General features: G+C 51.1%; 1 protein-coding gene across 1 annotated transcript; it reads right to left on the reverse strand.

Annotated features, from left to right (window-relative positions):
• Window positions 1-777: 777 nt before the first annotated feature.
• On the reverse strand, window positions 778-27,665 carry Slc25a42 (solute carrier family 25 member 42). The gene is made up of 8 exons (XM_021170557.2): window positions 27,601-27,665; window positions 9,519-9,631; window positions 7,245-7,350; window positions 5,421-5,446; window positions 4,819-4,985; window positions 4,241-4,357; window positions 3,699-3,850; window positions 778-2,215 (listed from the first exon to the last, which is right to left on the reverse strand). Exons 2-8 carry the CDS (start codon window positions 9,597-9,599, stop codon window positions 1,908-1,910), a joined length of 957 nt encoding a protein of 318 aa, XP_021026216.1. The 5' UTR covers window positions 9,600-9,631; window positions 27,601-27,665; the 3' UTR covers window positions 778-1,907.

A 27,665-nucleotide genomic window follows, 5' to 3' on the forward strand; every position in this document is an offset into this window, starting at 1 on the left:
ACCACAGAGGAGGGCAGCCATAGAGCTACTGGACAGTGACCATGGGGGAGGGCAGCCACAGAGCTACTGGGGGGATATGGGGAAGCAAGAAGATCAGGAACCCAGGACACCCTCACTTCTCCTGCCCTGCTGGTTGCTTGATGCAGGGCTCAAGCCAACCATCTACATGGTGCAACCTACTGGGGTGACCCAGGAGCCTCAGTCACCTCCGGCCTCCTGGTAAAGGATGCCTAGACTCTCCATCCCAGGCGGGGAAGAGAGTAGCAGTACACTCACAAGAGGACAGTCCCTCTCAGCCACCAGAGGCTGCCGGGGGCGGGGGGGGGGGATGTCTGGGGATATGGTGGGGATGGCCCATCACCATCCACGGAGGCAGAGAGATGGCCGAGCGTCACAGGCACAAGGTACGAAATACAGAATGAACAAAGACTGCAGCAAGAATTGTAAATGCCCAGGGCTCGAGCCACCCTGCTCAGGTCCTGCATGTGAGATGGCTGCCATGCAGCTGTGGGAATCAACACCCAGATCACCTCTGAGCCAGAGCCGCATTGCATAGGAAGGGCAGGGGTTTTATGTGCAGTCCTGGGGCAGGATAACTAGAAACTAAAGGTAGGTGGGGCAGTGGTGGCGCACGCCTTTAATCCCAGCACTTGGGAGGCAGAGGCAGGCGGATTTCTGAATTTGAGGCCAGCCTGGTCTACAGAGTGAGTTCCAGGACAGCCAGGGCTATACAGAAACCCTGTCTCGAAAAAAAAAAAGAGAGAGAGAGAGAGAAAGAAAGAAAGAAAGAAAGAAAGAAAGAAAGAAAGGAAGGAAGGAAAGAGAAAGAGAGAGAAAAGAAAAAGACTAAAGGCAGGAGGGCTGCTCTAAGTTGGAGGCTAGCCCAGATAACACTCAGAAGCAGGACAGCCAGGGCTTCTGGCTGGGACTGTCTCAAAGACCCTAAATCAAGAACCCCAGACACCAGGAAAGGCAAGATTTTCCTGTGCCACCTAGGGAACCCGGGGGAGGGGGTGTTCTCCTTGTGTCAGCTGGCTGGTGGTCCCTGGATACCCCAGCCTTTCCCTGCTCCCCAGGTCATGGATACATCTGTACTCATTCACACAGGAAAAGCCACCCACCCATCTTTGGGCTTCATGTGGCCTGGCTGGATGACAGCCACAGAAGGCAGTTTCAAGAGCTTGAGCCCTACCTCCATGGGTGCTATGCATATAAGAAGCTTTGGGCCTGCATTTGGCCTGATTGGTGTACTTTGGAAGACACCCCAGATCAGTGATACCCACATGGGCATTTCCAGTGGGGTCTAAACTTGACACTCCTGCCTGGTGGCCATGGGGCCTCCTGGAAAAGTACAAGCCAGGTAGTTGGCAATGGTCAGGTGCAGCCCTCAGAAATAGGATGGGCACAGTGCTCTGGGGAGAAAGCTATGTGGGCAAGAGCAGCCATTTGTCACCTGGGAGAGGATAGGCAGGCATGGTGGAGGATTGAGGGACACAGGTACAACCACCACTGAGCAAACTGTGACCCTCCAGTGTGTGGCTTAAAAGGAATTGCTATCACATCTGTAGGCCAGGCACGGTCATAGCAAGAAGGGATGGGCTCTGAGCCCCGTGTGCCAATGGGCACTAGATCAGCAGCAGGTCTGAGGACACAGGGCCAGGAAGTGCAATTGACCCATTAGGGGCCTTTGGGTAACACCTCAGGAGACTCACCAGCCAATAGCAAGGAACTGAAGGGAGGGGACAGCCAAGATCCATCATCACAATGTCACACCCTGAGGGCCAGCTATGGGCCTACAGCCCCAAGTCAGGTCCCGCCCTCCTGCCCATCCTCAAGGTACCACAGGGCTGCGAGCACACAGCTGCATGCCCCTGCTCGAACAGCTCACCATCCACTGTTGTGTTAGCCTAGCTCTGCAGCCGGCGCAGCAGAATCTGCATGAGGTCGAAAGTGGTGAAGCTGATCCCCACGGCAATTGGGCCCTTCAGCCAGTTCATGCTCAGGCCCTTGTAGAGGCCCCGCACCGCGCCCTCCTCACGTACAATGGAGCGTAGCGTGCTCAGGATGGAGCCGTGCTGGTGGCCCGTGACACCTGCTGTCTGCATGCGCCGCCGCACCACGTCCAGAGGGTAGGAGGCCGACTGCCCGATAAGGCCAGCACAGGCCCCGAAGACCATGCGCTCAAAGGGGTAGGGCTGCGGGCGGCCACTGTACTCTGCAGGGCAGAGGGCACATGAGTGCCACACTTGAAGAAACTAAGGCCCCGCTTCCTGGCCACCCTTTCTTAGTTTTGATGCTGGGAATGGGACCCACACCCTAGCCTAACACAACACACACTTTGCAGCAGTGAGACTTACACGGTGGCCCAGGCTATCTATGTAGTAGTTTCCCCTCACCTATGGGGTACAGGTTCCCATTCTGCAGTTTTCAGTGCCCCATCATCTGTGGAGATGAATCCCAAGATTCTCCATGGATGCCTGGACCCTTAGAGTACAGGGCTATACAGACAGTTTCCTCCTACATGGAGGACGTGCCTCTGCCTGACTTCCGTAAGCTAATGAGGACTGTAGCAATGTGCAGGGACAGCTGTGTGAGTGTAGTCTCCTGCTAGGGACGTTGGGGCATCTACCGCTCCATCTAGTGCCCTAGCACAGCCCATACCACAGGAGAAGAACAGCCAAACATGCTGCTGTGGATTCTCAGATCATGGCGCCAGGGATCAACAACCTCCTGGTGCAGGTGCAGCACAGGCTCAAGGAACCTCTGATGACAGGTTCTATTGTCAGTTGGTGTTCTGTGGCAGGAGTGTCACTGGCTAGCCCAGGCTGGCCTCCACCTCCTGCCCTGGCCTCCTGAGTGGGACAGCAGGCATGAGCCAGCACACCCATAGACTGAAAGGGTCTCAGCATCCTGCACTTGTGCTGTGTGCAGACTTTCTTCTTGTCACTGTTGCCAGCTGAACTCAGTGACTACTGTGGACAGCATCTCCGCATCCAGGCGGTCTGCCTTACTGCCGAGGGTGAGCTGCGGGAAGAGCGGCTCTACGCCTGACTTGAGACATCACTGTGCCACTGCACAGAGGGGATGCAGGCACTGTGGACTAGGGGGCCTTGAGGGTCCAAGACACTGTCCACACACATTGAGGGTTTGATACATAGTCTTGTTAGGTAGCACAGGCTGGCCTTGAGCCTATAGCAATCCTCCTGCCTCATTCTCCCTGAACGCTCAGATCACAGGTACACCCACCACTCCTGGATTCTGAAGCCATCTCCAGAGTGCTACCCACAGTCCCAGTGAGAGGCTTCAACTGTTCTAGATTGTTAATGTTTAATGAAACCCTGAGGGGCTGGGGCTGCTGCCTGCCTGCAGGGTGCTTCTCTCAAATCCAAGAGGCCCTGGGTCTCATCCCTAGCACCTCATGCGTGTGAGAAGCAGGCTTGTGACCCCAGTGCTGGGGGGAGGAGAGTGAGGCACAGTTTAAAGTCTTGCTCAGCTACAAGGCAAACTTGAGGCCAGTTTGTGTTCCACAATGAATGGACACATGAAAGGTTACAGCCCAAGCTCCTGGGTCCCACTGGACAGAGGGTATCTTTGAATTGGGCTCTGGATCCCCGCCTGACCTCCTGTGTGGCTCTGGGTGATAGGGTTCACAGGGACAGCTCCCCGAGGCCCCATCTCTTCTCTCCATCTCCCCTTACCTCGGTGCAGGCTCTTCAGTGACTCGTACGTGAAGAAGCTGAGTCCCGCATAGGGAATGACACCCAGCACAGTGGGAGTGAACCCGAAATAGAGGGTCTTCAGTCCTTCCTCTCTCGAGATTCGGATGAAGACATGAAAGATGTTGCTGTACCTACGAAGACCATGTGATAGGGCTTGGTGCCCCATCTTGGAGCACCCCATCACTCCTCCTGTCCAGGACAAAGTGAAGGACTCCATGGAGATAGCACCACCTGCCCGGCCTCCCACACTGCAGTCACTCGGCTGGCCCCAGTGCCTTGTGCATGTGCCAAGCAGGTGTCCTACCCCTGAACCGCAAAGTACCCCAGGCTGGCCTCAGACTCTTAGAGATCCAACTGCCTCTGCCTCCTGAATGCTGGGATTAAATTCGTACACCACTATGGCCTGGCTACCCTTAAGTATCTTGTCTTTCTGGAACCCTGCAGAATCTCACACCCAGGACGGATCCCCAGCAAGCACCCTAGATACAGCAGCACCAGCATGGACCCTGGGGTAGACTCACATTTCCTTAGGCGTCACAGCCATCCTTGCTCTAACCAGGTCCAAAGGGTACGTGAGGGAAGCCGCAGTGGTTCCTGCCAAGGCGCCAGCCAGGAGGCGTGGCCATGGGGGCAGGGCTCTGTGGACAGGCAGAATAAGTTGAGACTTCGGTAGGTGCAGAGGATGCCTACACCTCAGCCTGGGGTACATGGAGCAACACAAGTCCCAAGAGGGTTCCAAGTGGCTGACCTTATGGGGTCTCTTAAGACAGTAACAAATGTGACCTCGTCCCCCTCCCCATCTGCAATAGTGAAATATCTTCCTTGAGGCTGGGGCTACATGGTGCCCTGCAATCTGGGGAATCAGATCTCAGCAGAAAAGTAAGTGAATGAGAGTTAAGGAGGCAGCACAGTGACTGAGGGAAGGAACAGAGGGTGGGGTGAAGGGGTAGGGAGTGGTCCCTCCTAGAGGCACGGTGAGTGAGGGCCGGAGCCTGGGTGAAGAGGGCATTGCATCAGGAACCCAAAGCAGGTGTGTGGGATGGATGGGGCCCTGTGGGGAGGGGCAGGACCAGGAGGGCAGGGAACCAGCAGGCCTCACTCTCCACGAAAGCCATAGTAGTGGCCCAGGATGCGCTTGTATTCTTCGTGTGCGCTGAACTGGATGGCTGCATAAGGAATCACTCGCACCATGGTGGCTGAGTTCCCGCGCCAAAGGCTGAGGAAGCCCTCATTGAGGTAGGTGAAGTAGAGGAGCCGGAAGGCCTCCTGGGGAAAACAGGGAGTCAGCACCTCTTTGCCATCACCGGCCCTGAGCACACCATGCAAGCAGTGCCCTCAACTGCAGAGAGGGTGGGTAGTGGAGCGCCCCTGCACCAGGCCTGCCCAGCTAGTAGCAGCCTAAGCTGTGATCAGCCACACTTCCTGCACCCTGTTCTCAGTCCCCCTCAAATGCTGGATGCTAGTGATTGACAGAAACAGGGGCGGGAGCTATAAGGCTGGTATACACCACATGGTGCTTGGTCTAAGCATTCTAGTTTAAAGGTAAAGCACACAGAAAGGTAGACTGTGAAGTCCCACCCAACAGGTGTGTTAGGATGGCAGGACAGTAGTCACAACTGTCCCAGGAAACCTGTGCCCAAAGTCTCCTTGGAAGCCTGCTCCCCCAGACCACCTGGTCCACTGGTCCCTCTAGCAGCTCACCTTGGCAGAAAATCTTTTTGAAGACACTGGAACAAACAAAAGCAAACAGACCATAAGATGTGACTGTCAAGCTCCTGGGTCTGCAACCCCAATACCCAGGGCTCTGGGGCCTGACCTGCACTTGGGGCTGGATGTGAGCAGTGGACAGGAACGCACTGGGTAGAGGATCCTTCCTAGGCCTGCCCTCATTCTTTCTTCCCCAGGAAGGGCAGTGGGGCCAGCACCTAGCAGCTTAGGACAGGCAGAGGCTCAGGCTGTGGGCCTGAGGGGCTGAGTATTGTGGACACTTGGGAGGGACTCCAGTTCACTGACCCTGTTGCCAGCAAACCTGGACCTCATCAGAACAAGTCCCAAGGCTGTCTGGGTCTGCCCTCTGTTCTCCAGGCCCGATCCCAGCACAGGTGCACTAGCACTTAGTGGTACCAAGGTTTGCCTCGCTCCACACTACATGATGTCTTCAATCCTATATGCGGCAGGGGGCTGAGCTACGTAGGCCAGAAGGATTTGATGGTGAGGAGAGGGTCTGGTGTGGTCAGTGGACAGCACCAAAAACCCCAACCCCAGTGTGAAGCCTCAGTACTTCTCTAGCCCTCAGCAGGAGATGGCTACCCAGGGCCTGGTGCCACAGCTGTGATCAGTCAGCAGGTGACACGAACTGTGTTTGTACACCGAGGTGCAGTAGCCATGGTTAGCCCCTCTCCCAACAACTGAAGGAGGCTGCCACCATTTGACCATCAGTAGGAAGCCCAGCCTTGCTCAGGCTTAGCGGGCTGGACACAATTTAGTAACCAGGGAGGGACATGGGCTCTAGGCTATGTCCCCCAAATTATATCCACATCCCCAGGGGTTCTCTGGGAAGGTGACTGGGTTTGGGAACAAAGGCTTTGTGGTGTGTGGCAGACTCAAGGTGCTAGAAGGTGCTCTACAGCAGTGACTAGTGTCTCTGAAGGACACAGGGTATGGTAGCAAACACAAGTGACCCCATGAAGAGACATGAGGTATCCTGTCCGTCTCTGCAGTAATCCTTGGCCCAAACTCCCTTGTCCCTGCGTCAGCCAAAGCAACCATCTCTCCCTTCATTCCCCACAGCGCCCCACCCTGCCCCCACAGATGCTGGCCTTGGGAGCAGATGAAAGGCATTCTACCCTAGCCTCCCCGTGGCCATAACTTGCCCTCCCTCCCCTGATTAACAACCAGCATTTCTCCAGTGCAGATGGCTCCTGCCCTTGAAGGAGGCAGGAGCCAATATTCTTGAAGTAACAAAAGCCCACTCTTGGGCTATGGGAAAGAGGCAATTAAGTGTTTCCAGACAGCTGAGACCAGTTTGTAAACTGTACTAGCTTCTGATAACAAAAGGAATTACGTCTTCCCAGGTCAGGAAGGTCCCTGTCCAGCTGCAGTTCTGTGCCCACCTCTCTGTCTGAACACTTGTTCCCAGGATGAAGGACGGCACTCCTTCCCCCTCCCAGCCATGCACTGCGGTACAAAGCTCAAGAGTCCCAGCTTGTGCACACTCCTATAGATATCTCAGGCCCTGGGTGAGAGCATCCCTAACCTGCGGGACAGAGAAGGCTTGTGATCCGTGATCCGAGTCAGATTGGTATAATAAAGATTCTCTTTGTTCTTGTATCAGACTGGCAATTCCTGGCAATCTCCTGTGCCATAGCACCCAGTACTTACTAGGTTGAGGCAGGAAGATTGCTGTAGATTCCAGGCTGACCTAGACTATAAAGTGAAATGTGAAGCCTGTCTGGGCTACAATCTGAGACTCTGTATTTGGGGTTGACGGAGAAGTGGGAGGAAGAGCAGTCGCACAGCTGTTACCTTGGAAGATGATCTTGGTCCGGTCCAGGGGGGCTACTGCTGTCTTGGCAAGCGCACCAGCCAGGGCTCCAGACAGCAGGGAGCTGAGCACTTGCCTGTGGTCTCTCTGCAACAGAACTCCGGGTTAACGTCTCAAAAACAAAGTGGTCAAGGCCTCATAGAGGCTGGAGGAGCTGCTCATCAGGGGACCAAGACCCAGAGATGCATCAAGTGCCTTTAATGTTTGTGTTCTCCTGTGCCCCTGTGTGTGTGGTGGTCAGAGGTCAGCATCCTTACCATTTTTTGTCTCTCAGTGGGCTCACTGACTCAGCTCGACTGAACGGTAAACAAGCTCCAAGATCCTCCCTTCTCTGTGCCTTCCTGCCCTAGTGTGGTTCACAGACACAGGCTGTCACGGTTCCATGTGGATACTGGGAGTCTGAATTCAGGTCCTCATGCTTGAGAAACACTTTTTTACTGACTGAACCATCTCCCGGCCCTTTTCTCTTGACTTTGTTTGTTTGTTTGTTTTGGGGTGGGGTCCCTCTATGCAATCATGGCTGGCCTAGAATTTGTTAGTGCAGAGCAGGCTGGCTTCATCTCAAGACTCTTCTGCTCCTGCCTCCTGAGCACTAGGGCATGTGCCATGTGACTGTCACATGTGCCACGCCAGGCATGTAACCATCATTTCCCCTGATTTGAGACAGACTGTCTTTCTTTAATCTTGCAATCCTCCTGCCTCAGCCACCCAAGTGCCGAGACAGCTAGTGAACACTGCTCTCCCCAGACCACCTATTTCACAGTCCTCAGCCTCAGTGCTGTCTGAAACACTGCTTAGCCATGTGTAGTCAGCTCTGGGGTGAGGGGGACAATTACCCCACAAGATATTCCAGACCATCCTTCCAACTTCCCAGTTTTCATGACTCCTGTGTGCAATCCCTGGTCCTCATCCCTACCCTTGTTTGTATAATTGTAGTGTCAAATTTTGGAGCCATCTTGGGGCGGGGATTCCTCTGTGTAGCTCTAGCTATCCTGGAACTCACTCTGTAGAACAGGCTGGCCTTGCGCCTCTGCCTCCAGAGTGTTGGGTTTAAAGGCATGTGTCACCATTGACCAGCTGAGATTTTTGCACTGAGTTTCAGGTGTGTGCACTGTGCCCAGCTGGTAGTTACCCCTGCATGGGGCGGCCATAAGGGTGGAGCAGAGCAGAACACAGCAGTGGTCAGCAGGGGGTAATGTTAGGGAGTGGTGGGAGGTGATGGAGGGTGTTCATGGTAGTGGTGCCCTTCTGTGGGTTCCTGGAGCAGCACCTGTCCTGGAAGACTCTGGAATGCAGATAGGCTGCATACAAATCCTTTGAATTCTGTCAGGCAGTCAGCTAGCCTCTGAAGGACTATGCCTAATTACCCCATTAGTGACCTCCAAGCTGGCCCTGTTGAGTGCATCCTATTGTGTCCGGCCACCCTCCCCCCCCCCCCCCCCCCCCCCCCCCGCCAGCAGTCCCTGGTGCCTCCTGTAACTCAGGGAAAGGTCAGGATGATAATAGATAGGGTGCTGCCAGCTCAGCCACTGACAGAATGGACTTTGAGACTGTTGGTGCAGCACCTGCCAGGACCTAGGGAGGCCCATGGGCTACGCTAGCCTGTTTGGGTCCACAGCGTGGGCTGAGCTGACTGCTGTGCTGTTGTTGAGGTTTTTGAGATGGGTTTTGCTTACAGTGCAGGCTGACTTGGAACTGGTGATCCTCCAGCCTTGGACTCCTGAGTGCTAGGGCGACAGTCTAGGGTGCCCAGCTCCACTCTCCATTTCCAAGGGCCTCGGGGATGAACCTGGCACCCCTGCTCTACATCATCAGCTCTCCAGTGCCACCTGCAGCTATGGGTAAGGTCTTGGCCTGCTGCCAGATGCTGGGCCTGGCCGGATTTGGGTGACACCTCATGCAGCAGGCACCTTCTTGGGACTCTTGCTCACAGTGAGCTCAGACAGAAATGGGTACCTGCTATGCATCATGGAGTGAGGACGGCAGGGACTGTACTATGTTCTGCTGATCCAATAGGGAACCCCAGAGATCATCCTACAGCAGTGGTTCTCAACCTGGGGGGTTGAATGACCCTTTTACAGGGGTTCCATATCAGATACCCTACATATCAGATATATTATGATCCATAACAGCAGCAAATACCAACAAGATAATTTTATGGTTGGGGGTCACCACAACATGAGAAACTGTACTAAAGGGCCATAGCATTAGGAAGGGTGAGAAACACTGTCTCCCAGGGAGACGTCACTACTTGCCTTTGAGGAGACGGCCCCGGCCAGGACGGCTTCGGCATCCTCTCGCAGGCGCACCGAGCCTTCCTGCACACCATTACCCATCCCAGGCGTGCTGGACAGCGGGAGGCTCAGTCCTGAGGAACAAGAAGGGCAAGGTGAGATGAGCTAGATTCAGCAAAATGGTGACTATCCAGCCAAGGGTAGCTGTTGACTTCTGAGGTCCATCTAGGCCAGCTCCAGTGGCCTTTACCTCATGTGACTCTTGGCTCCCCATCCTCATAAGGGTGAGTCTGAGGCCACTGTGCCCTGGGCTGACAGTTTCATCATAACAAACATCTTTCTTTTCTGTCACTTGTTCATGACCATCACAGTCTGTTTTTCTAAACTAGTGCTAGCAGATCAGAGAGGACACGAGGCTGGCTGAGGCCACATGGCAGGGAGGAGAAAAGTAGGACACCCTCTGACTATCACCATGGCAGGGAATGGAGGTCAGGGGACCTATATGCCCAGAGCTACCGACCGCCAGCACCCCCACCAGGCCAGGGTGGTCTAGACCCAAGAGCTCCATCCATAGAGATACTGAGAAAAGTATTATTTTCTCCTACACCAGCCGCCTGTTCCTGCAGAAATAAGTCGTGTGAAGCCTCGCTCCCTGTTTTCTTCCTGAAGATTGAGCCCAGCGCAGCCAGCTGTGCTCAGGCCCCACCAGCTCAGGCCATTGGCCCTCAGGGAAGCAGGGATGAAGGAACAATAGAGATGCTATTATGCACCATTGTTCTCTGAGGTCTCAGTTTTGTACCATCCAATCACCAGGCTTGGTGGTACAAGTCTATCACCCTACCAATTTGTGAGGCTGAGGCAGGAGGACCTGAGTCCAAGGTTAAGGTCAACTTGGGCAACAGTGAAAATGTAAAGGAGGAGCTGCTGCAGCTCAGGGGGAGAGCACTGGCCCAGAAGCCATCAGTGAGGGCTGCTGCAGCTCAGGGGGAGAGCCTCTGCCTAGATCACTCAGTGTGCCATCACTGGCCTAACATACTTGAAGCTCAAGGCTTAATCCCCACTGTGGAAAAAACATGGAATCAAACAGGACAGGAGTGTGGTTCAGTGGCAGAGCTTGTGTGTACCTAGTACATGGGAGGTCTGGGGCGCCATCTCAGAACCAACAAAGAAAGGTACAAATACATGAGATAATGTGACAAACCAATACACAGTACAATGTGGTGATGAGCAGCTGCAGGACATATCTGCAGCAGTAAGGGCAGAGATAGCACTGGTTGTGAAGCAGCACGTTCCTGACTCTGCCCTCAATATGGGCCTTAGCCTGAGTCCAGGAGAAACAGAGGGCCCAGCCCACTGTGGGTAGCTATCCCTGGGTGTTACAAGAAAGCAGGTTGAGCCGAGCATAGTGGCACACACCCTGAATCCTAGCCCTTAGGAGGTAGAGAAAGGTAGATCGCTGTGAATTTTAGGTCAGTCTAGTCTACATAGTGAGTTCTAGGATAGCCAGAGCTACATAGTATCACTCTGTTTTGAGAAAAAAGGAAGGAAGGAAGGAAGGAAGGAAGGAAGGAAGGAAGGAAGGAAGGAAGGAAGGAAGGAGCAGGCTGAGCAGGCCATGTGGAACAAGCCAGTAAGCAGAATTCCTCCACAGCCTCTGAACCAGCTCCTGCCTTCAAGTTCCTACCTTGACTTCCTTTTGTAATAGCCTGGGACCTGAGTTCTAAGCTGCTCTTGGTCATGTTGTTTATCACAGCAATAGAAACCCTAACAAGTATAATCATGTCACGTAGGGCAGCTCGCTCACAACCACTTGTAACTCCAGATACACCAATTCAGTACACCAACACCCTCTACTGGCCTCTGCAAGCACTTACTCACAATGTGGCATACACACATACAGACAGATATGTAGACACAAATAAAAATGAAATAAATTTTAAAATAAATAATATGGGCAGGAGGGCTGGGGGCATGGCTGAGGAGTGAAACTCCTTCCTAGAATCTCGAGGTGAGGAGCATGGCTCAGCAGCAAAGCTCTTTGTGGGCTGTAGGATGCTCTGGGTTCCACCCTAGTAACTTAAGAGAAGGAAAGGAAGGGGAGGGGAGGGGAGGGAAGAGGCAAGCAAGCCAGCCTGAGGCTGGGAGAGGAAACATAAATATGAGTCTGCAGGCGGCACCCTGAGGTGCTCAAGGACGATGGCTGGAAGGTAGAATGAGGACGCGTGGGTGGTGACCTAGAGTGTGTCTCCAGGATCCCATTCTGATCTGAACAGCTGAGTGAAGATGCTGGGAGAAGAGAGAACTCTCCTGGGCATGGAGCCCTAAAAACACACACAACTCCATGGATCTTCTATGGTGGAAGAAAAGAACAGCCTCTACAAGTTGTTCCCTGACCTCCATGCATGCACAGTGACACACACAATCCCTATACAAATACATGTAGTTAAAAATCTCAAAATAAATAAAAGTCCTCAGGGGGATGTGCAGGCTCTGAGAAGACACTACATTTCTCCAAGGTGCTTATGCATATGTGGATTTTGGGGCCGCTGGGGCATGGCTTACTCCTCTAATGCGGTGTAACCAGAGGGTTTTCCCCTTCTGCTATGTCTCTAAAACCTATCGCCCAATGGACCTGTGAGAAACAGGACACACATAATGGAGGAACCGTGGCACAAACATGTATCCTTGCCTAGTGTATGAGACTGAAAAAGAAGTTATTTCAAAGTTCAAATATGAGCTTACATAAAACGAGTCTGGAGCCAGGCATGACTGTGCACACCTCTCACCTCAAGAGGAGTTCAAGGCCAGCCTGATAAACATGAGACCATGTTTCCTTAAAAAAGGGAAGGAGGAGCCGGGCAGTGGTGGCGCATGCCTTTAATCCCAGCACTTGGGAGGCAGAGGCAGGTGGATTTCTGAGTTCGAGGCCAGCCTGGTCTACAGAGTGAGTTCCAGGACAGTCAGTGCTATACAGAGAAACCCTGTCTCGAAAAACAAAAAAACAAAAAAAAGGGAAGGAGGGAGTTTAGGGGTACACCTTTGTGGCAGAGCTTCTCATTTGTAAAGGCCTGGGTTCCATCCCAGAGGAATGATAGATGGACAGACAATATATAAATAGATGATAGGTGATGGATAGATAGATGGATGATAGAGAGATGATAGGTAGGTAGGTAGATGGGTGATTGGATAGGAAATAGGGTCAGGAATCATGAAATAGGTCAGACACTGTCTCTGAAACCCCAATGAGAACTGTGCACTCTGTGTCTAGCTTCTGAGTCCAGCTTCTGAGTCCAGACCAGCCCAATTCAGGGCTTTACTTGGCACAGTTGATGAGTCTGTTAGAAAGTGATGCTGCTTAGAAAGCCAGAGTGTCCTGAAAAACCATCCGGGTCTCACCAATGACACTACCAGCCCTATGCAGTGGTGACATCACCCACTCTGCAGCCTGGGCACCTGCACCGTCTGGGCATCCTGAGGGCCCAGCCTCACAGGACACAGCGCCCTCTCAGGGTCCAGCCCTTTCCTCAGCTCCTGTGTCTCCCAGGAGGAGTGACAACAGCCTGAGTTACTTGTGATGCACTCCAGAGGGCGAGCCAGAAGGACCACAAGCTCTAGACAAGCCTGTGCCACAATGACACCTTGTCTCATACACAGAACAACCAAACAGGTGAAAGGCTATTTCTGTCAATATTTACCCATGGATGCCTAGGCCAAAGCTCAGCACAACCCAGTGATGTGGGGCTCATTCCAGATAGCTGACTTCCAAGCTCAATTGTGTATTTCTCGGACTCAGTATGGAACTGAGCTACCTCCCAAGGAGGCCCGCTTTGTACAGAAAGCAGTGCTCGTGAACCACCGACCACTGTGCAAGCTGGGCTATGGGAGAGGCCAGAATGGGCGCCAAGGATGCAATGGCATTCCATGAGGACAGGGGTGGGGGGAGGGGGCTGTTGCCAGGCTACCAAGGGGCTGGAGAGATGCTTAGTGGTTAAGACTGCTAGCTGCCCTTACTGAGGACCTAGTTTGATTTCCAAGCAGCCACATGTTGGCTCACAAACATTTCTCACTCCAGTTCTAGGGGACTGGATACCTGTTTCTGGCCTCAGCAGACACTGTACACATGTGATGCACAGACATCCATGCAGGCAAAAACACCCACAGGCATAAAAATAGAAATAAAATAAAATGACTGTAATGCTTACTTACACAGCATGCAGTGCTGTAAAGAAACTAAATGGAGGCCCAGGCTGCAGCTTCACTGGTAACATGCTGGGCTGGCAGCAGGGAAGCTGCGGGCTCTGATGTCAGCACTACATAAAGACTGGTGCAGCGGGGCACCTGTCACTCCAACACTCAGGAGGCTCAGACATGCGTTTACCACAGGTTCAAGGGCGGCCTGGGCAACAGAGTGGGGATTGCCTCAAATGAATAAATAAATAAATGAACAAGTGGATGAAGTAGAGGCTAAAAAACTGTGAAGCCCGCAGCCCCTGAGCCACGCCAAGAGAAACTCTGGGGCTGAGTTTCAGATGTCTGTGGCTGTCGAGTGACTGGCCTGGTGACCCAGCTCCACTTGTAGCATCTTGCCAGCCCTGCCTTTGGGGCAGTATGATCACACCAGGACACATACAGAAGGCTGAAGGAGGTACCCTTCTATAGAGCTTTGTGCTAGCTGGTTTCCTAGGAGACCATCTAGGCAAGGCATGTACTTACCCTCATCAACCTCTCTCCTCTAACCAGGTCTCTGAGGCCTTTGGTGAAAGGGTGCCCTGGGCTTCTATGTTGAGGATGAGGATGGGGCCAAGACACATATACGGATAGGGTGAAAGAGCAGCTACTGTGTGCCGAATGCCAGACCCACCCTTACCTCAGCTGCCTTAGCTAGAGACTTCTAGGTGTGTGTTACAGATGGACAGTTGGGAATAAAACTCTGATAAGCATTCGCCTAAAAATCCTCCAGTGGGGCTGTGAGCATGGCTCAGGGGTAGAGTTCCTGTCTAAGATCTCTCAGTGTCGGGGGCTGGGGAGGCACATGGCTTAGGGGTAGAGCATCTGCCTAGACTTCTCCAGTGAAGGACTAGGGTGTGGGGTGGGATAAAATCTTAGGCTATGGATAGCTGTCCCTCCCCAGTACCCTAAAACCTACAAACAAAAACCAAAAAACAAAAAAATCAACCCTTCTGTATACGAGGAAGCTTTGGCCTGTTGGGAGGAAGGCGACAGTGATGGAGACTCCAGGTGGTTACTGGGGTACATGGTTGCTCACTTGTCCGCTACTGAGCTATCTTCCTTTCTTGTCAGAAGCTCAGCCAAGCCTTGCACTGGACTCCAAAGCAGCAGGAGATCTCTTACCTAGGGAGTCCAGCCCTGTCCTAGAAAACCACATGTTCCTTAATTAAGCCTTCACTTATCCCAGAGGACCATCCACAGGGTGGGAGTGCGGGAGTGGAAGACATGTCCATCAATTCCCAAACAGCTCGACAGAATATAACCCTGTCACAGGCAGTGCCTTGAGCAGTTCAGGACCCTGGATACAGGCCCTCCAGCATGCCAGGAGCCCCTCTCAGCTCCTGTCTCAGGATAAGGACACAAGTTAAGTGTCTGGATCACCAGGCTGACAACTGGTTAACCTGCTCCTGCTGTGGGCTCCTGCCACAGACTGCCTGGTAGAGGAAAGAGGATGGGGAAACCACACTTGAGGGACTGTAGCCAGGATTCCTATCCTTGGCATGAGGATACCCAAGCCTGTTGGCTTTCACAAGTCTGGAGAAAGCCAGAGGAAAACACCTCTAAGAGAGGATGAAAGACAAAGCTTGCATGATTTTTAAAGTCTTGGGGCAGGCAATAGCACTTAGTGGGGAGCCAACTTCCCAGCCTATGCAATGTGCTGGGCCCCATCTCCTGTGCTGCCTGTCAGCATGTACTGGGAGGCTGTTGAAGGAGGGTCAAGTCCAGGCTTGGGCTCTATATAGCCAGACTTTTTCTCAAGCAGTAATAGTCACTCTGCCCCGTGAGGCACAGACCAGGCCTTGCAGGCGATGAAGAGAAACAGATGAGCCAGCTGGTGTTTTGGAGCTCCTGTCCCCACACAAAGCTGTGTGGGGTTTGGCTAGACATGCCACGTCAGGACATGATGTGATTCCTGCACCCACACTGGGATGTGAGGACTCTGTAGACTGAGCCTCACCGTCTGTGAGGCTCTGATCCCCAGCACCAGCCAGTTAGGTCAAGTAGACAGTGACCCACGGTGACTTGAAAAGCAAACACGGAAATTGTCTACAAGAGCTGAGGGTGTAGGCAACTTGCTGAGCAGGCACCAGGCCAAATAAAAAGAGCATTGGCACTGAGCATGCTCACTGTCTCCTAAACAATACAGTGCTTATTTCTACACTGTCCTGTATACTGTCACTTAAGGAGGACACACTCAGGTTGTAGGCAAACAACGCTCCACTATACAGAGGGGGCCTGGGCTGAAGGTTTGGTGACTGGGGGAGGGAAGAAGGGCAGATGACAGTACTAGAACCAAGGCTCACACATAACAGCAGATGGCAGTGTTGTTAGTCTGTCACTGTAGTCGCAGCTGATGGGCTTTGTTGGGGATCTACTAGTCACTCCTTGTATCCTCCCCCCTTGGTAAGCATTTAGCAGTTACACACTACCCCAAACCATGCCCATCCTGTCTTCCTGGATCTATGTTGCCTCCTGTCTCCTCTCCTCTGCCTCTGTTGCTCAAGACCTGATGGCCATGAAACTCTGGCTGTGTATTATCCTTCTCCCAGTGCTGGACAGGTCAGCTGTACTCTCACAGTGAGCCCGGGAGAACACAGCACAGGGGTTCTGTCAGTGCTTGGGCCTTGACCTCCTTCCTGCTTAAGGTCAGGTCAACTAAGCATCTCCTATCAAGCGGCCACTCTGCCGCCTCTGTGCTCTGCTCTCTGGGGTCACTTTGCTCTGGGATAGGGTGAGGCCAGATGACTATGGAACAGAAAACACATGGACCTATACGACCCACATTGGTTTATAGGAATAGATATATCTTCTATCCTGTTTTTGTTGGTTGGTTGGTTGGTTAGTTACCCCCCTCAACTCCCATGAGACAGGATTTCTCTGTGTAGCCCTGACTGGCCTGGAACTCACTCTGTAGACCAGGCTGGCCTCAAACTCAGAAACCCTCCTGCCTCATGGGTGTCTGAAAACACAGTCCAGCTGCGTTCTCCTGCACTGCTCCACTCTGGTGGGTGAGGGCTGAGGGGGCAACAGCTCACAGGACAACAATGTCAAGGGGTCAGGTGAGGAGCACACACTTGCTATGGATTCCATCCTCAGCACCCTTTACTGTCAGACCCTAGCTACCTACCTGCCAGGGTAGTGGGAGGGCAGCCTGTCACCTGTGCCACTGCCTGAGGGCTGCAGACAGCCCCAACCCGTATGTGAAGAGCCACCTTCTTAGTGATGGTTTCTAAGTCTACCGTGGGTCCTACAGCCAAAGTCATCAGAAGCCAATTACCATCTGTTTGCCAATGAGAAGGGCTGTTTTCTTTTTTGGATCAGAGTTTGGTGTGCGTGGCATGGTGGCTGTTGCCTGCTAACCCTGACTGCTGCCAGCCTCAAAGATAGACAGGAGCTCCTCACTCCATGCTCTGGGGACTGTGACGGTCACCCTGGCTAGGAACTCTAAGCATGCCTCACAGTCACGCAGATTTCAAAAGATCAAGACAACTCTGGCCATAGCACACCTGCCAACCAGCACCTGCAACCTAAGGTGCAAGTTCAAGGACAGCCTGTGTGGGATACATGGCAAGTTCCAAGCCAACTTGAGCAACATAGTGAGAGACTCTGTCTCAAAGATGAAAAGTACAGAGAGTGTGGGGAGACATAGAGCTCAGTGCGAGATCTCTTGTCTCTGGGTTCCGTTTCCACTACTGAAAAGAAAAGACAAAGCAGGGTAAAAAAGGAAAGAAAGGCCAGTGAGGCTTGCTGCCAAGCCTGATGATCTGTGCAGTCTCCGGAGCCCACCTGGAGAACTGAGAACTGACCCTGCCAGTTGGCCTCCAACCTCCACCACATGCTGCAGCAGGCACACATCCTCCCTACCACAACAAATAAATAATTGTACGAAGAGTCACTGTCTTCTGCTCTTGCCCACCCACAGTCACCAGTGACCCTTGGATATGCTATTATATAAGCCAAGGCACCGGAACCCCTATGCTGGGTCCTATCAGTTATTGCTCCTCATCTCCAAAAGCCCGGGTTCTCACCCCATGGGGTGCAGAACAGTGACGCCTGGCCACCCTGAGCAACAGTTAATCCATGCTCAGGTAGTTAATTTATTACCTGGACATATTCAACTCCACATCTTCATGCTCTGCTCTGCATCTTCTGAAGTGCATCCTGAAACTCCCATCCTCACTGTCCCCAGCATTCCCTATGCCCTGAGTATTCAGGTGACTCCCCTACTCCTTTCTGCTTGATTCCCACTTAGGCTGGGGGGTCCAGGAAGGCCAGCAAGGGCCTAGACTGCAATACCTGCATGGTGCTTTAGCTTCCCAGTCCTGCTCCTGCCTTTGTGCATGTCTCCATTGCTGCCCAATGCAGCTCTTCACCATGCTAACCCTTCCCCAAATGGGGGCAGATCATACTGTTGCTGTGAAAAGACAGAGGCCACATGTGACCTCTCTATACTTGTTTTCCCATCCATCACTATATTCCTGGGCAAGTGATGCGTGCTGCAAGTATGCTCCCTAACAAGGAGGCAGGCAGGGCTCAGACTCTTTCACAACCAATGGACCAAATCTGCTGTGCACCTCACCTCCCCAGCCCAGTGCTCCCCTACCATCTTCCTGCTTGTTTATGAGACAGGTCATCCTGTGTAGCCCTGATTGGCCTTGAACTCAGAGATCCTCCTGCCTTTGCCTCCCCAGCACTGGACCTGAGGGAATGTGCCTCCATGTCCAAGCTTTTGAGAAGGGGTCTTATGTATGGCCTTCAATGTGGCTATAGAATCGGGGATGGCTGTGAACTCCTGATTGTCCTTCTTCATGTCCTGAGTGCTGGGAGGACACTTTTAGCTGTTCCCTGCTGTGTTTAAGTGATGTCTGCTCTGGAGAAAGGCCTGGAAGGCAGCAGATCGTCCTCTCACCATGCTGGGAGCTGGGGACTGGGACAGTTTTCCCCTGAGTGAGATGAGGGGACCAGGATTTGCAGAGGAGGATGCAGTGGCTGGGAGCCAGGGCCTTTATGGTCCACCCCTGCACTGAACCGCTGGGCATTTCCAAGGCCAGTGGTCACAGGATCCAGGAATGCTCTGAGCAGGATTCCTAACACCAGCCTAGACTTGCTGCTGAGGGCTGCAAGTTTGCTACACCCACCAACTCTGCAGAAAAGAAAGCCATACCTGAGCAAACTGTGAACAGTCATCTGTGCTGTTTTTCTTGTCCTAGGTCCCAAAACAATACTGTGTTACAACTGTGCACAGCACTTACACTGTTTCAGCTTGTAAATGACCTAAGAGGACGTATAGTCTCTGGACCTAGTGAGTTCAGGCCTGACACCACAGAGGGCTATAGCAGGAGGATCAAGTACAGAACCAGGGGCTGGACAGACAGCTCTGAGGTTAAGAGCATTAGTTGTCCTTGACATCTGGGGTTTGACTCCTAACACCCACATGGCACCTCACAACCATCTGCAGGTCCAGGATATCTGATACCAGGTTCTGACCTCTGCTGCACTGTGGGAGGTGCATAAACATACACGTAAGCAAAACATCTATACACAAAATTCAAGGCCAGCCTGAGCTATAGTGTGAGACTCATGGCTCATACATAGCTCAATGGGAGAGCACTTGCCTAACACACACAGTACACTGGGCTCCACCCCCAGAACCACAGAAACAAAGGCAAGAGGTCTATGGGGGGAGCCAGGCATGGCAGCACACATCTGGGATCCCAGCTTTGGGAAGGTTGAGGCAGGAGGATAACAAATTCAATGGTAGCCTGGTCTACATGGTGGAAACCTTGTCAGAAAGGAAAGAAAGAAGGAATCTGGGGAGGAAGGGGGACCGTGAGAAAGGAAGGGAAGGGAAGGAAAAAGACAGACATACCAAGATTTAGGGAGCAGCATGGGATCCTGGAAGTCCTTGGCATGGTGCAACTGGCTCATTCTCTGACTGAAGAACGTGTGTTTGTCTGCTTTGAGTCAGGGTCTCAAGTAGCCTAGGCTGGCCTCCATGCAGGTATAGAGTAGAGGATGACATTAAATTCCTGATCCTCCTGTCTTTGCCTCCCAATGCTGAGATGCTGAGTGCTAGAATCTCATGCCCAGATGTTTTCGATAGCTTTTTAAAAACAAGGTCTCCTCATGTGGGCCAAGATGACCTTGAATCTCTGGGCTCCTCCTGCCTACCCCTCCTCAGAGTCATACAATTGTTTTCCTTTGTCTGGCTGAACCCAGTGTTTCTGTCAGCTTGTGAGAGGAGCAGCCATCACCTCCGCTGTGGGCAGCTCTAGGGGGCCTTGTCCACACTCCTGCATTTGCTTCCTGTAGCAGCCACCACAAACTACCACGCCTCAGGTGGTAAGTCAGAACAGTCAAATTTTCTTTTGTGCCTTTTGAGACAAGGTTTGCTATATATACAGCCCAGGTTAGACTTCATCTCAGGGATGCACTAGCCTCCACCTCCCAAGTGCTGGCTGGCAACATTGAGAAAGCATAATAGCCAGCAATGAAACAACAGAACAATGGACTATCGTAAAGTCGTGTCCTTCTCTGCTCCCTCCACAAAACAAAAGCCTCTGGGATGTGAGCAGGGCTGCAGACAGTAACAGCAAAAGGTGCCTCTGTAAGAAAACAGATGTCCAACAGGCACATTTAAAAATAGCACAGTGACGGGGAGAATGGGAGAGACAACAGTCTGCTTCTCTACTACTTGTTACTTTTTTTTAAATTAGGTATTTATTTCATTTACATTTCCAATGCTATCCCAAAAGTCCCCCACCCACTCCCCCACCCTACTTGTTACTTTTTAAAATATACTTTCTTTCTTCTCACACCATGTGATATTTTTCTTTCCTTTTTATTTTATCTATCTATCTATTCATCTATCTATCTTTCAGACTGCATCTTTTTTTTTTCTTTTTTGAGACAAAAGCTGTGTAGCACTGGTTGTCCTGAAACCTGGTCCTCAATAGACCAGGCTGGCCTTAAATTCATAGACATTCTCCAGTCTCTGCCTCCCCAGTGCTAAGATTAAAAGTGTGTACCATCATGCCTGTTTTTTTGTTTTTCTTCTTTCTTTTCTTTTTTTAAATTTTATTTTGTGTTTGTTATTGAGATAGAATCTTACAATGTAGCCCAGGCTAGTCTGGAATGTTCTATTCTCCTGCCACAGCATTCCAGAATTACAGACATATGGTACACCATCAGAGACTCTTACTTCTTAGGCATTTAATAGTTAAAACTAAAAATGCATTTCTGGGACTGAAGAACTGGTTCAGTGGTTAAGAGCACTGACTTCTCTTTTAGAGGATACAGTTTCCATTCCAAGCACCCACATGGCAGCTCACAACAATCTGTAACTCCACTTCCAGGGAATCTTGACACCTTCTTCTGGCCTCTCCTGTCACTGGGCACTCGAGGTACATAGACACATGCAGGCAAAAACATCATAGACATAAACCAAAAATAAAATATCTTAAAAAACAAAACAAAACCCAGGGCTGGAGAAATGGCTCAGTGGTTAAGAGCACTGACTCCTCTTCCAGAGATTCTGAGTTCAATTCCCAGCAACCACATGGTGGCTCACAACCATCTGTGATGGGACCTGATGCCCTCTTCTGGTGTGTCTAAAGACAGTGATGTACTCACATAAATAAATAAATCTTTAAAAAAGAAAAAAAAAAACAAAAAAACAAAAAACGTTTGACTGCATTTCTGAGTCCAGGAAGATGAGTTGGTGGGTACCAAAGTTCTAGGTATATGAGAGGGCTCAGCATACCTGGGCAGAGGGCGGTGCTGCCAATTGTGATCCCCTGAGTTCCACCTCCAGAGCCCACACAGTAGAAGAAAGAACCAACTCTCACAGACCTCTGCTCTCCATCACACCTACTCCCTGTCACATGCACACATCCACCCCATCCTCCCACAAATAAATACATGAATGTAATTTTTAAAATTTCAGGGGCTGGAGAGATGGCTCAGCAGTTAAGAGCACGGACTGTTCTTCCAAAGGTCCTGAGTTCAAGTCCCAGCAACCACATGGTGGCTTACAACCATCCTAAAAGACATCTAATGCCCTCTCCTGGTGTGTCTGAAGACAGCTACAGTGTACTTACATATAAAATAAATATTTAAAAAATTTTCAAAGAGGACCTGAGTTCAAATCCCAAGCACCTACAGGAAAACCCAGGCATGGCCCTGCATGCCTGTAACTCCAATATTGGGTTGCAAAACCAGAAAAATCCCAGGAGTTTGCTGGCCACTCGGCAGCAGAAGAGGGCATGGATTCAGCTGGAGCTGGAGTTAGCCACCAATGAGTGCTGGCAGTCTAGCCTCAGTCTTCTGAAAATGTAGCTCTAGCCTGTATGGACTTGTCCTTTAGACAGATTTTACTACTTTGCCACAGCTGGCCTGGAACTCTCCATATAGGCAAGGCTGGCCTCAGATGCATAGAGATCTGACTGCCTCGGATTCCTGGGAGCTGGGAATAAGGTTTGGCTGAAGACACCTTTACCCACTAAGTCATTTCAACAAGCTTTCAAAGAAATGGATATTTTGTAGCTGGTGGTGACACACTCCTTAATCCAGCACTCAGGAAGTAGAGGCAGGCAGGTGAATATCTGTGAATTCTAGGTCAGTCTGGTCTACAGAATGAGTTCCAAGGCAGCCAGGGCTATGTAGAGAAACCCTGTCTCACAAACTACAAACAAACAGATAACAAATGGTGGGGCCGGGAGCATAGCTCCCTGGTAAAATGCTTGTCTACTGGCCACCAATCCCTGGCTTTCATTCCAGCACCAAAACAGCAGGTAAATAGTTCTTGTGTGTGTGCATGGGTATGTGCACCGTATGCATGCATGTTTGTGTGGGGTGTGTGCATGTGTGTCTATGTACACTCATGCATTCATTTACACATGTGTGTCCTTATTAGGTGCCTCACTCAGTCACTCTTCACCCAGAAGAGTGGCAGGTAAGAGGCAAGAGAAATTAGACATTAAGGCCAATTTCAACTACATAGGTACTTCAAGGTTGGCCTGAGCTACATGAGACCCTGTCTCAAAAATAAATCAGTAAGGGCTTGGTGTGGTTAACCATAACTTTATTCCCAGCTCCCAGGAGGCAGAGGCGGTCAGATCTCTATGCATTTGAGGCCAGCCTTGTCTATAGAGAGTTCCAGGCCAGCATGTGTGTGTACCACTTGTACCTGAGGAAGCGAGAAGATAGAGGAACTGGAGTTATAGATGGTTGTGAGGCACCATTTTCGTGCAGTGGTTCTGAACTAGTGGCTCGTGATTCTTGGGGTTTACGAATCAGATACCCTGCATAGCAGATATTTACATTATAATCTATAACGGTAGCAAGGTTACAGTCAGGAAGCTGCAAGAACATGAGGACTCTATTAAAGGGTCGAAGCAAGGAAAGGTTGAGAACCGCACTTCTCCCATTGGCTTAGACATGTTAAGCTGGGCTGGAAGGCCAGCAAGCCCCAGGGATTCACTGGTCTCCACCTCCCCACCCTGGGTTCCAGACTTTTCTCTAAAATAGGTTCTATGGCTTGAACTAAGGTCCTCACCTTTGCACAATAAACATTGTAGTCAGCCATCTTCCCAGCCTCACTGTTGTTTTTCTTGGGGTGCCTTACCCTAAAATATCAAGACCTGAGTTGAAGTACTGTTCGGGGTCAGAGCACTGGCAAACAGAGGTGATTTTCATCTTCTGTGTGAAGAGGGAAACCAATCCCAGCACGCACACCCCAGGACAACAGGTCATACCCTGACTCCTCTCTGATTTTTCTTAGCATTTTGCAGAGAGGGACTGTGAGATGCCCTGACCTTTTACCTCACTGTGGAAAAGGATCCAAAGTCTGTTGTGAGGCCTGCTTCCTGAGCCAGGACATTGAAGGGGACAGATCAAAGGCTTTCAGCACTGCTGCTAACCTGCCACAGGGGCAGGCCTGAGCCCTTAATCCTGTCTGAACTGGCTACTGTAGGAAGCAGGCCTTCCACCTTCTCCCTGTGAGAACAATGGCCAGTTAGTCTCCTTGACCTGGCCCTGGCAGCTGAACCTAGTCATAAAGACAGGGGTACTGAGGGGCTGCCCTGATCCACTCATGCACATCCCCACTGGCTACTTTAGAGGCAACAGCTTAAAGAGTCACCAGTGGGGGATCTGCTACTCATCTGGCCTCACCACAGCAAGAGCCTATGCAGATCCCATAGTTAGCTATAACCGTCTTGCTATCTATCTATCTATCTATCTATCTATCTATCTATCTATCTATCTATCTATTTATATGAGTACACTGTTCAGACACACCAGCCAACTCTTATGATGAACAACATTTAATTGGGGCTGAGTTACAGGTTCAGAGGTTCAGTCCATCATCATCAAGACAGGAGCATGGCAGCCTCCAGGCAGACTTGGGGTTGAAGGAGTTGAGAGTTCTACCTCTTCATCCAAAGGCAGACAGGAGAAAACTGGCTTCCGGGCATCTAGGACACTGGTCTTAAAGCCCATGTCCACAGTGACACACTTCCTCCATCAAGATGACACCTCCAAATAGTACACTCACTGAGCCAAGCCTATTTAAACAACCACAGCCACAATGTTGCTGCTGGGAATTGACCTCAGGACCTCTGGAAGAGCAGCCAGTGCTCTAACTGCTGAGCCATCTCTATAGCCCAATCTTGCTATTTGGGGGGGGGTGTTGTTGGAGGGGTCTCGAGACAGGGTTTCTGTGTAGCCCTGGCTGTCCTGGAACTCACTCTGTAGACCAGGCTGGCTGTGAACTTAGAAATCCACCTGCCTCTGCCTCCCAAGTGCTGGGATTAAAGGCATGTGCCACCACGCCCGGCCCAATCTTACTATTTTTAATATCTGGGTTTTTTGTTTGTTTGTTTTTTTGTTTTCACTTTGCCTGACACAGGGTCTCAAGTAATCTGAAAAGACCTTGAACTTTCTGTGTAGCTAAAAATGACCTTGAACTCTTATATTCCTGTCTCCTCCTCCTAAATGCTAAGATGGTAGTGGGCATAAAACAGACACTTCTGGGGAGTTTTGGTTGTTTCATTTAATTGAAACAAGGTCTTGCTGTAGAGTCCAAGCTGGCTTCAATATTGTCTCAGCTTCCCTCATCTGGGACTGCAAGCCTTACCACTATACTCATGTGATTATAACTATTTTTCTTATTGTTTTTTCTAATAGGATATTGCTATGTATTGCAGGCTGGCCTTGAACAGTTTCTCTGGTACTAGGATCAAAGGAGTGCACAGCATGCCTGAAAATATTGATTTATTGGAAATAGTCTTACTATGTAGCCTTGGTTTTTCTAAAACTCACTGCATAGACCAGGCTAGCCTCAAACTCACAAAGATCTTCCTGCCTCTATCTTTTAAGGGCTAGAATTAAATACACCATTGCTGGCACATACTGATTTTTTAAAAACTACCTGTATCACTTATATCATCAAAATCTAATTTTATGTACACGTTATATATGTGTGTATAAAAAAATGTGTACAGAGGGGCTGAGCAGATGGTTCAGCAGGTAAGAGCTCTTGCTGCAGACAAGCATGAAAACCCAAGTTCAAATCTCCAGCACCCACGTAAAAAGCCAGGAATGGTTGCTGAAGCAACACCAGACATCCTTCCCTGGCCTCTGCGTGTTTGTGTGCCTTATTCACACACAGTAAACTCATAGACATACATATATGCTCACAGCTCACGTAAACAACCATATATAATATAAGTACATACTCTACACATATATTATAATTTTCTTTTTCAAGGCTGGGGTGAAACCAAAGGCTTTGAAAATACTAAGGAAGTATTCTACTACTGATTGTACCCCATGACCTTGCTTGAAATCAAATGGAAAGTCCCAAAGGCTACAGTTTCCACAGGAGAAGCTGAAGGTGACATGAGCAGGAGGAACATTCTGGCACTATCCTCAGTGAAGGGAGAGACCACTGAGAGTGACAGCACTGGGCCAGCCTTACAGGAAATAAGACCTTTATTGATTTTTCATAACAAAGCCACTGTCCTCCTACACACATGGAAATTAGACTTAGAACTAAAAAACTGCCAGAAAAACCNCCCCCCCCCCCAGTTCAAGCCCCCACCTTTTTGCACTGACGCTTTAAGCAGTTGAAACATTAGCTCTCCCAACTCTGAGAAGTATTTCCTTACTGTTGAATGGCAGCAAGGAACTCGGGCAGGTCACGGAGAAGGCCTGGTCTGACCACAACCAACAGCGCCCCAGATGTTTAGCAGCCCACCAATCCCGCCTGCCTCCACACCCACCAAAGCCTGGAGACACACGCTCAGGCAGCCACCTAGGGGCTGTCCCTTCCAGCTAAGCATTTCCGGATTCATCAGTCACGACTTGGGAGAAATGCCTGGGAATGGGGTGGAGTATGGTGGGGGCTCCCCTCCTCCACTAACTCAAGAGACAGAAACACCAGTAAGCAGCCTTTGACAGGAGCTGGCTCACAGACAGGGCTCAAGGGGGCCAGGCAGAGCCTGCTGCAATGTTTGAGGGCTTCAGACTTCTGGTTGAAGTCTGGGTGAACTGGGATGCTCTGAACATCAGGCTGAGGGGATTATTCTAAGTACAGAAATGACTCGAAAGCTGTCCAGCCCTGAGGTTTTTGTTTGCTATTGGTCTTTGAGACAGGGCCTCTGAGTAGCCCAGGCTGGACATGAACTCCAGATCCCCCTGCTGAGATGTCAAGTGTGCACCCCCATACCTGGTTTCTGTGGTGCTAGGAATGGAACCCCCAACTTCAAACAAGCACTCTACCAACTCCACTCCAGTCTATGCACTGTTTGCTCATTAGTTTTCTTTCTTTTTGTGAAACAAGGTCTTAAAGAGCCCAGGCTACTCAAATTCACTATGTGTGTAGCAAGGTAACCTTGAACTTCTGATCCTACCTCTACCTGCTCAGTGCTCAGATGACTCATAACATCATGCTGTGTCAAGAAGTAATTTTATATGCATATACATATACATACATATTGTGGTGTTGTGTGGGTGTGTGTATTTGCACGTGTGACACAGAGCCCATGTAGAGATCAGAGGACAACTTTTGGCAGTCAGTTCCCAAAAACTCAGTTTGCTGAGCCATCTCACCTACCCTCAAGCACTCTTTATAAAAGTTCAAGGACAACCTGGGTTACAGTGCAAGACTTTGACTCCAAAACTAATCAATAAATAAATACAATAAAATGAAATACTAGAAATAAATTTAAAAGCCCTGTTAAAACAATAACAGACCAGATGGTAGCCCACACTTTTAATCCTGGCACTTGGGAGGCAGAGGCAGGGAGATCTCTGTGAGTTCCAGACTAGCTGGCTCAACACAGTGAAACACGGTTTCCAAAACCAAGCCACCACTCGCACTACACCGGGGACGAAAATAAAAAATTTAAAACCACAAGTTAGGTGGACTTTGCTTTGGGAGTGAAGCGATGGTTGCGCGACAGGGACGGGGAGAGGCACGCAGGTGCACGTGTGTAGCAGCCGCGTCCGGGTGGCACCCGAAGCTTGCACCCAAAGCGTCCACCCGGGTTCCGAAGGAGGGACACGCAGCGGGCTGAGGAAGATCAGGTCAGCGAGGCACGCATGTTGGGTGCGTAAGCGGCCACCTCGGCCTCACAGGGGTTGTCACTCGCAGGGCAGCTCGGTGTGAAATCAGGGTTCGGCCTGGCCGTAGGGACCCCGAGGACGCGCGAAACACAGGGTGTGTGAGGGGATCTGTCACCTCTCCACGCTCGCGACACTGCTGTCACAACGAAACGGCCCCATGCCGCGCTTCCTCCCAGCCCGGGCCGCGAGAACCCCGCCACCCCGCGTCGCCCCTTGGCGCCTGCGCTCCTTGGGTAGCGCTCACCTGCCCGGACGCGTCGCCGCCGCCGCCGCTGCCGCTACTGCCTCGGCCGCCTCAGCCGCCTCAGC

Source organism: Mus caroli, chromosome 8 (genome assembly GCF_900094665.2).
Source record: "Mus caroli chromosome 8, CAROLI_EIJ_v1.1, whole genome shotgun sequence".
Lineage (NCBI taxonomy): Eukaryota > Metazoa > Chordata > Mammalia > Rodentia > Muridae > Mus > Mus caroli.

What these genes read in the sequence shown, in the direction of transcription:
- Slc25a42 (XM_021170557.2), bottom strand. Translation starts at nt 9,599, where the DNA reads ATGGGTAATGGTGTGCAGGAAGGCTCGGTGCGCCTGCGAGAGGATGCC. An exon ending in CCGGGGCCGTCTCCTCAAAG is followed by an intron (nt 7,351 to 9,518) that starts GCAAGTAGTGAC and finishes GTTCTGTTGCAG; the next exon opens with AGAGACCACAGGCAAGTGCT. An exon ending in GACCAAGATCATCTTCCAAG is followed by an intron (nt 5,447 to 7,244) that starts GTAACAGCTGTG and finishes TGTTTGTTCCAG; the next exon opens with TGTCTTCAAAAAGATTTTCT.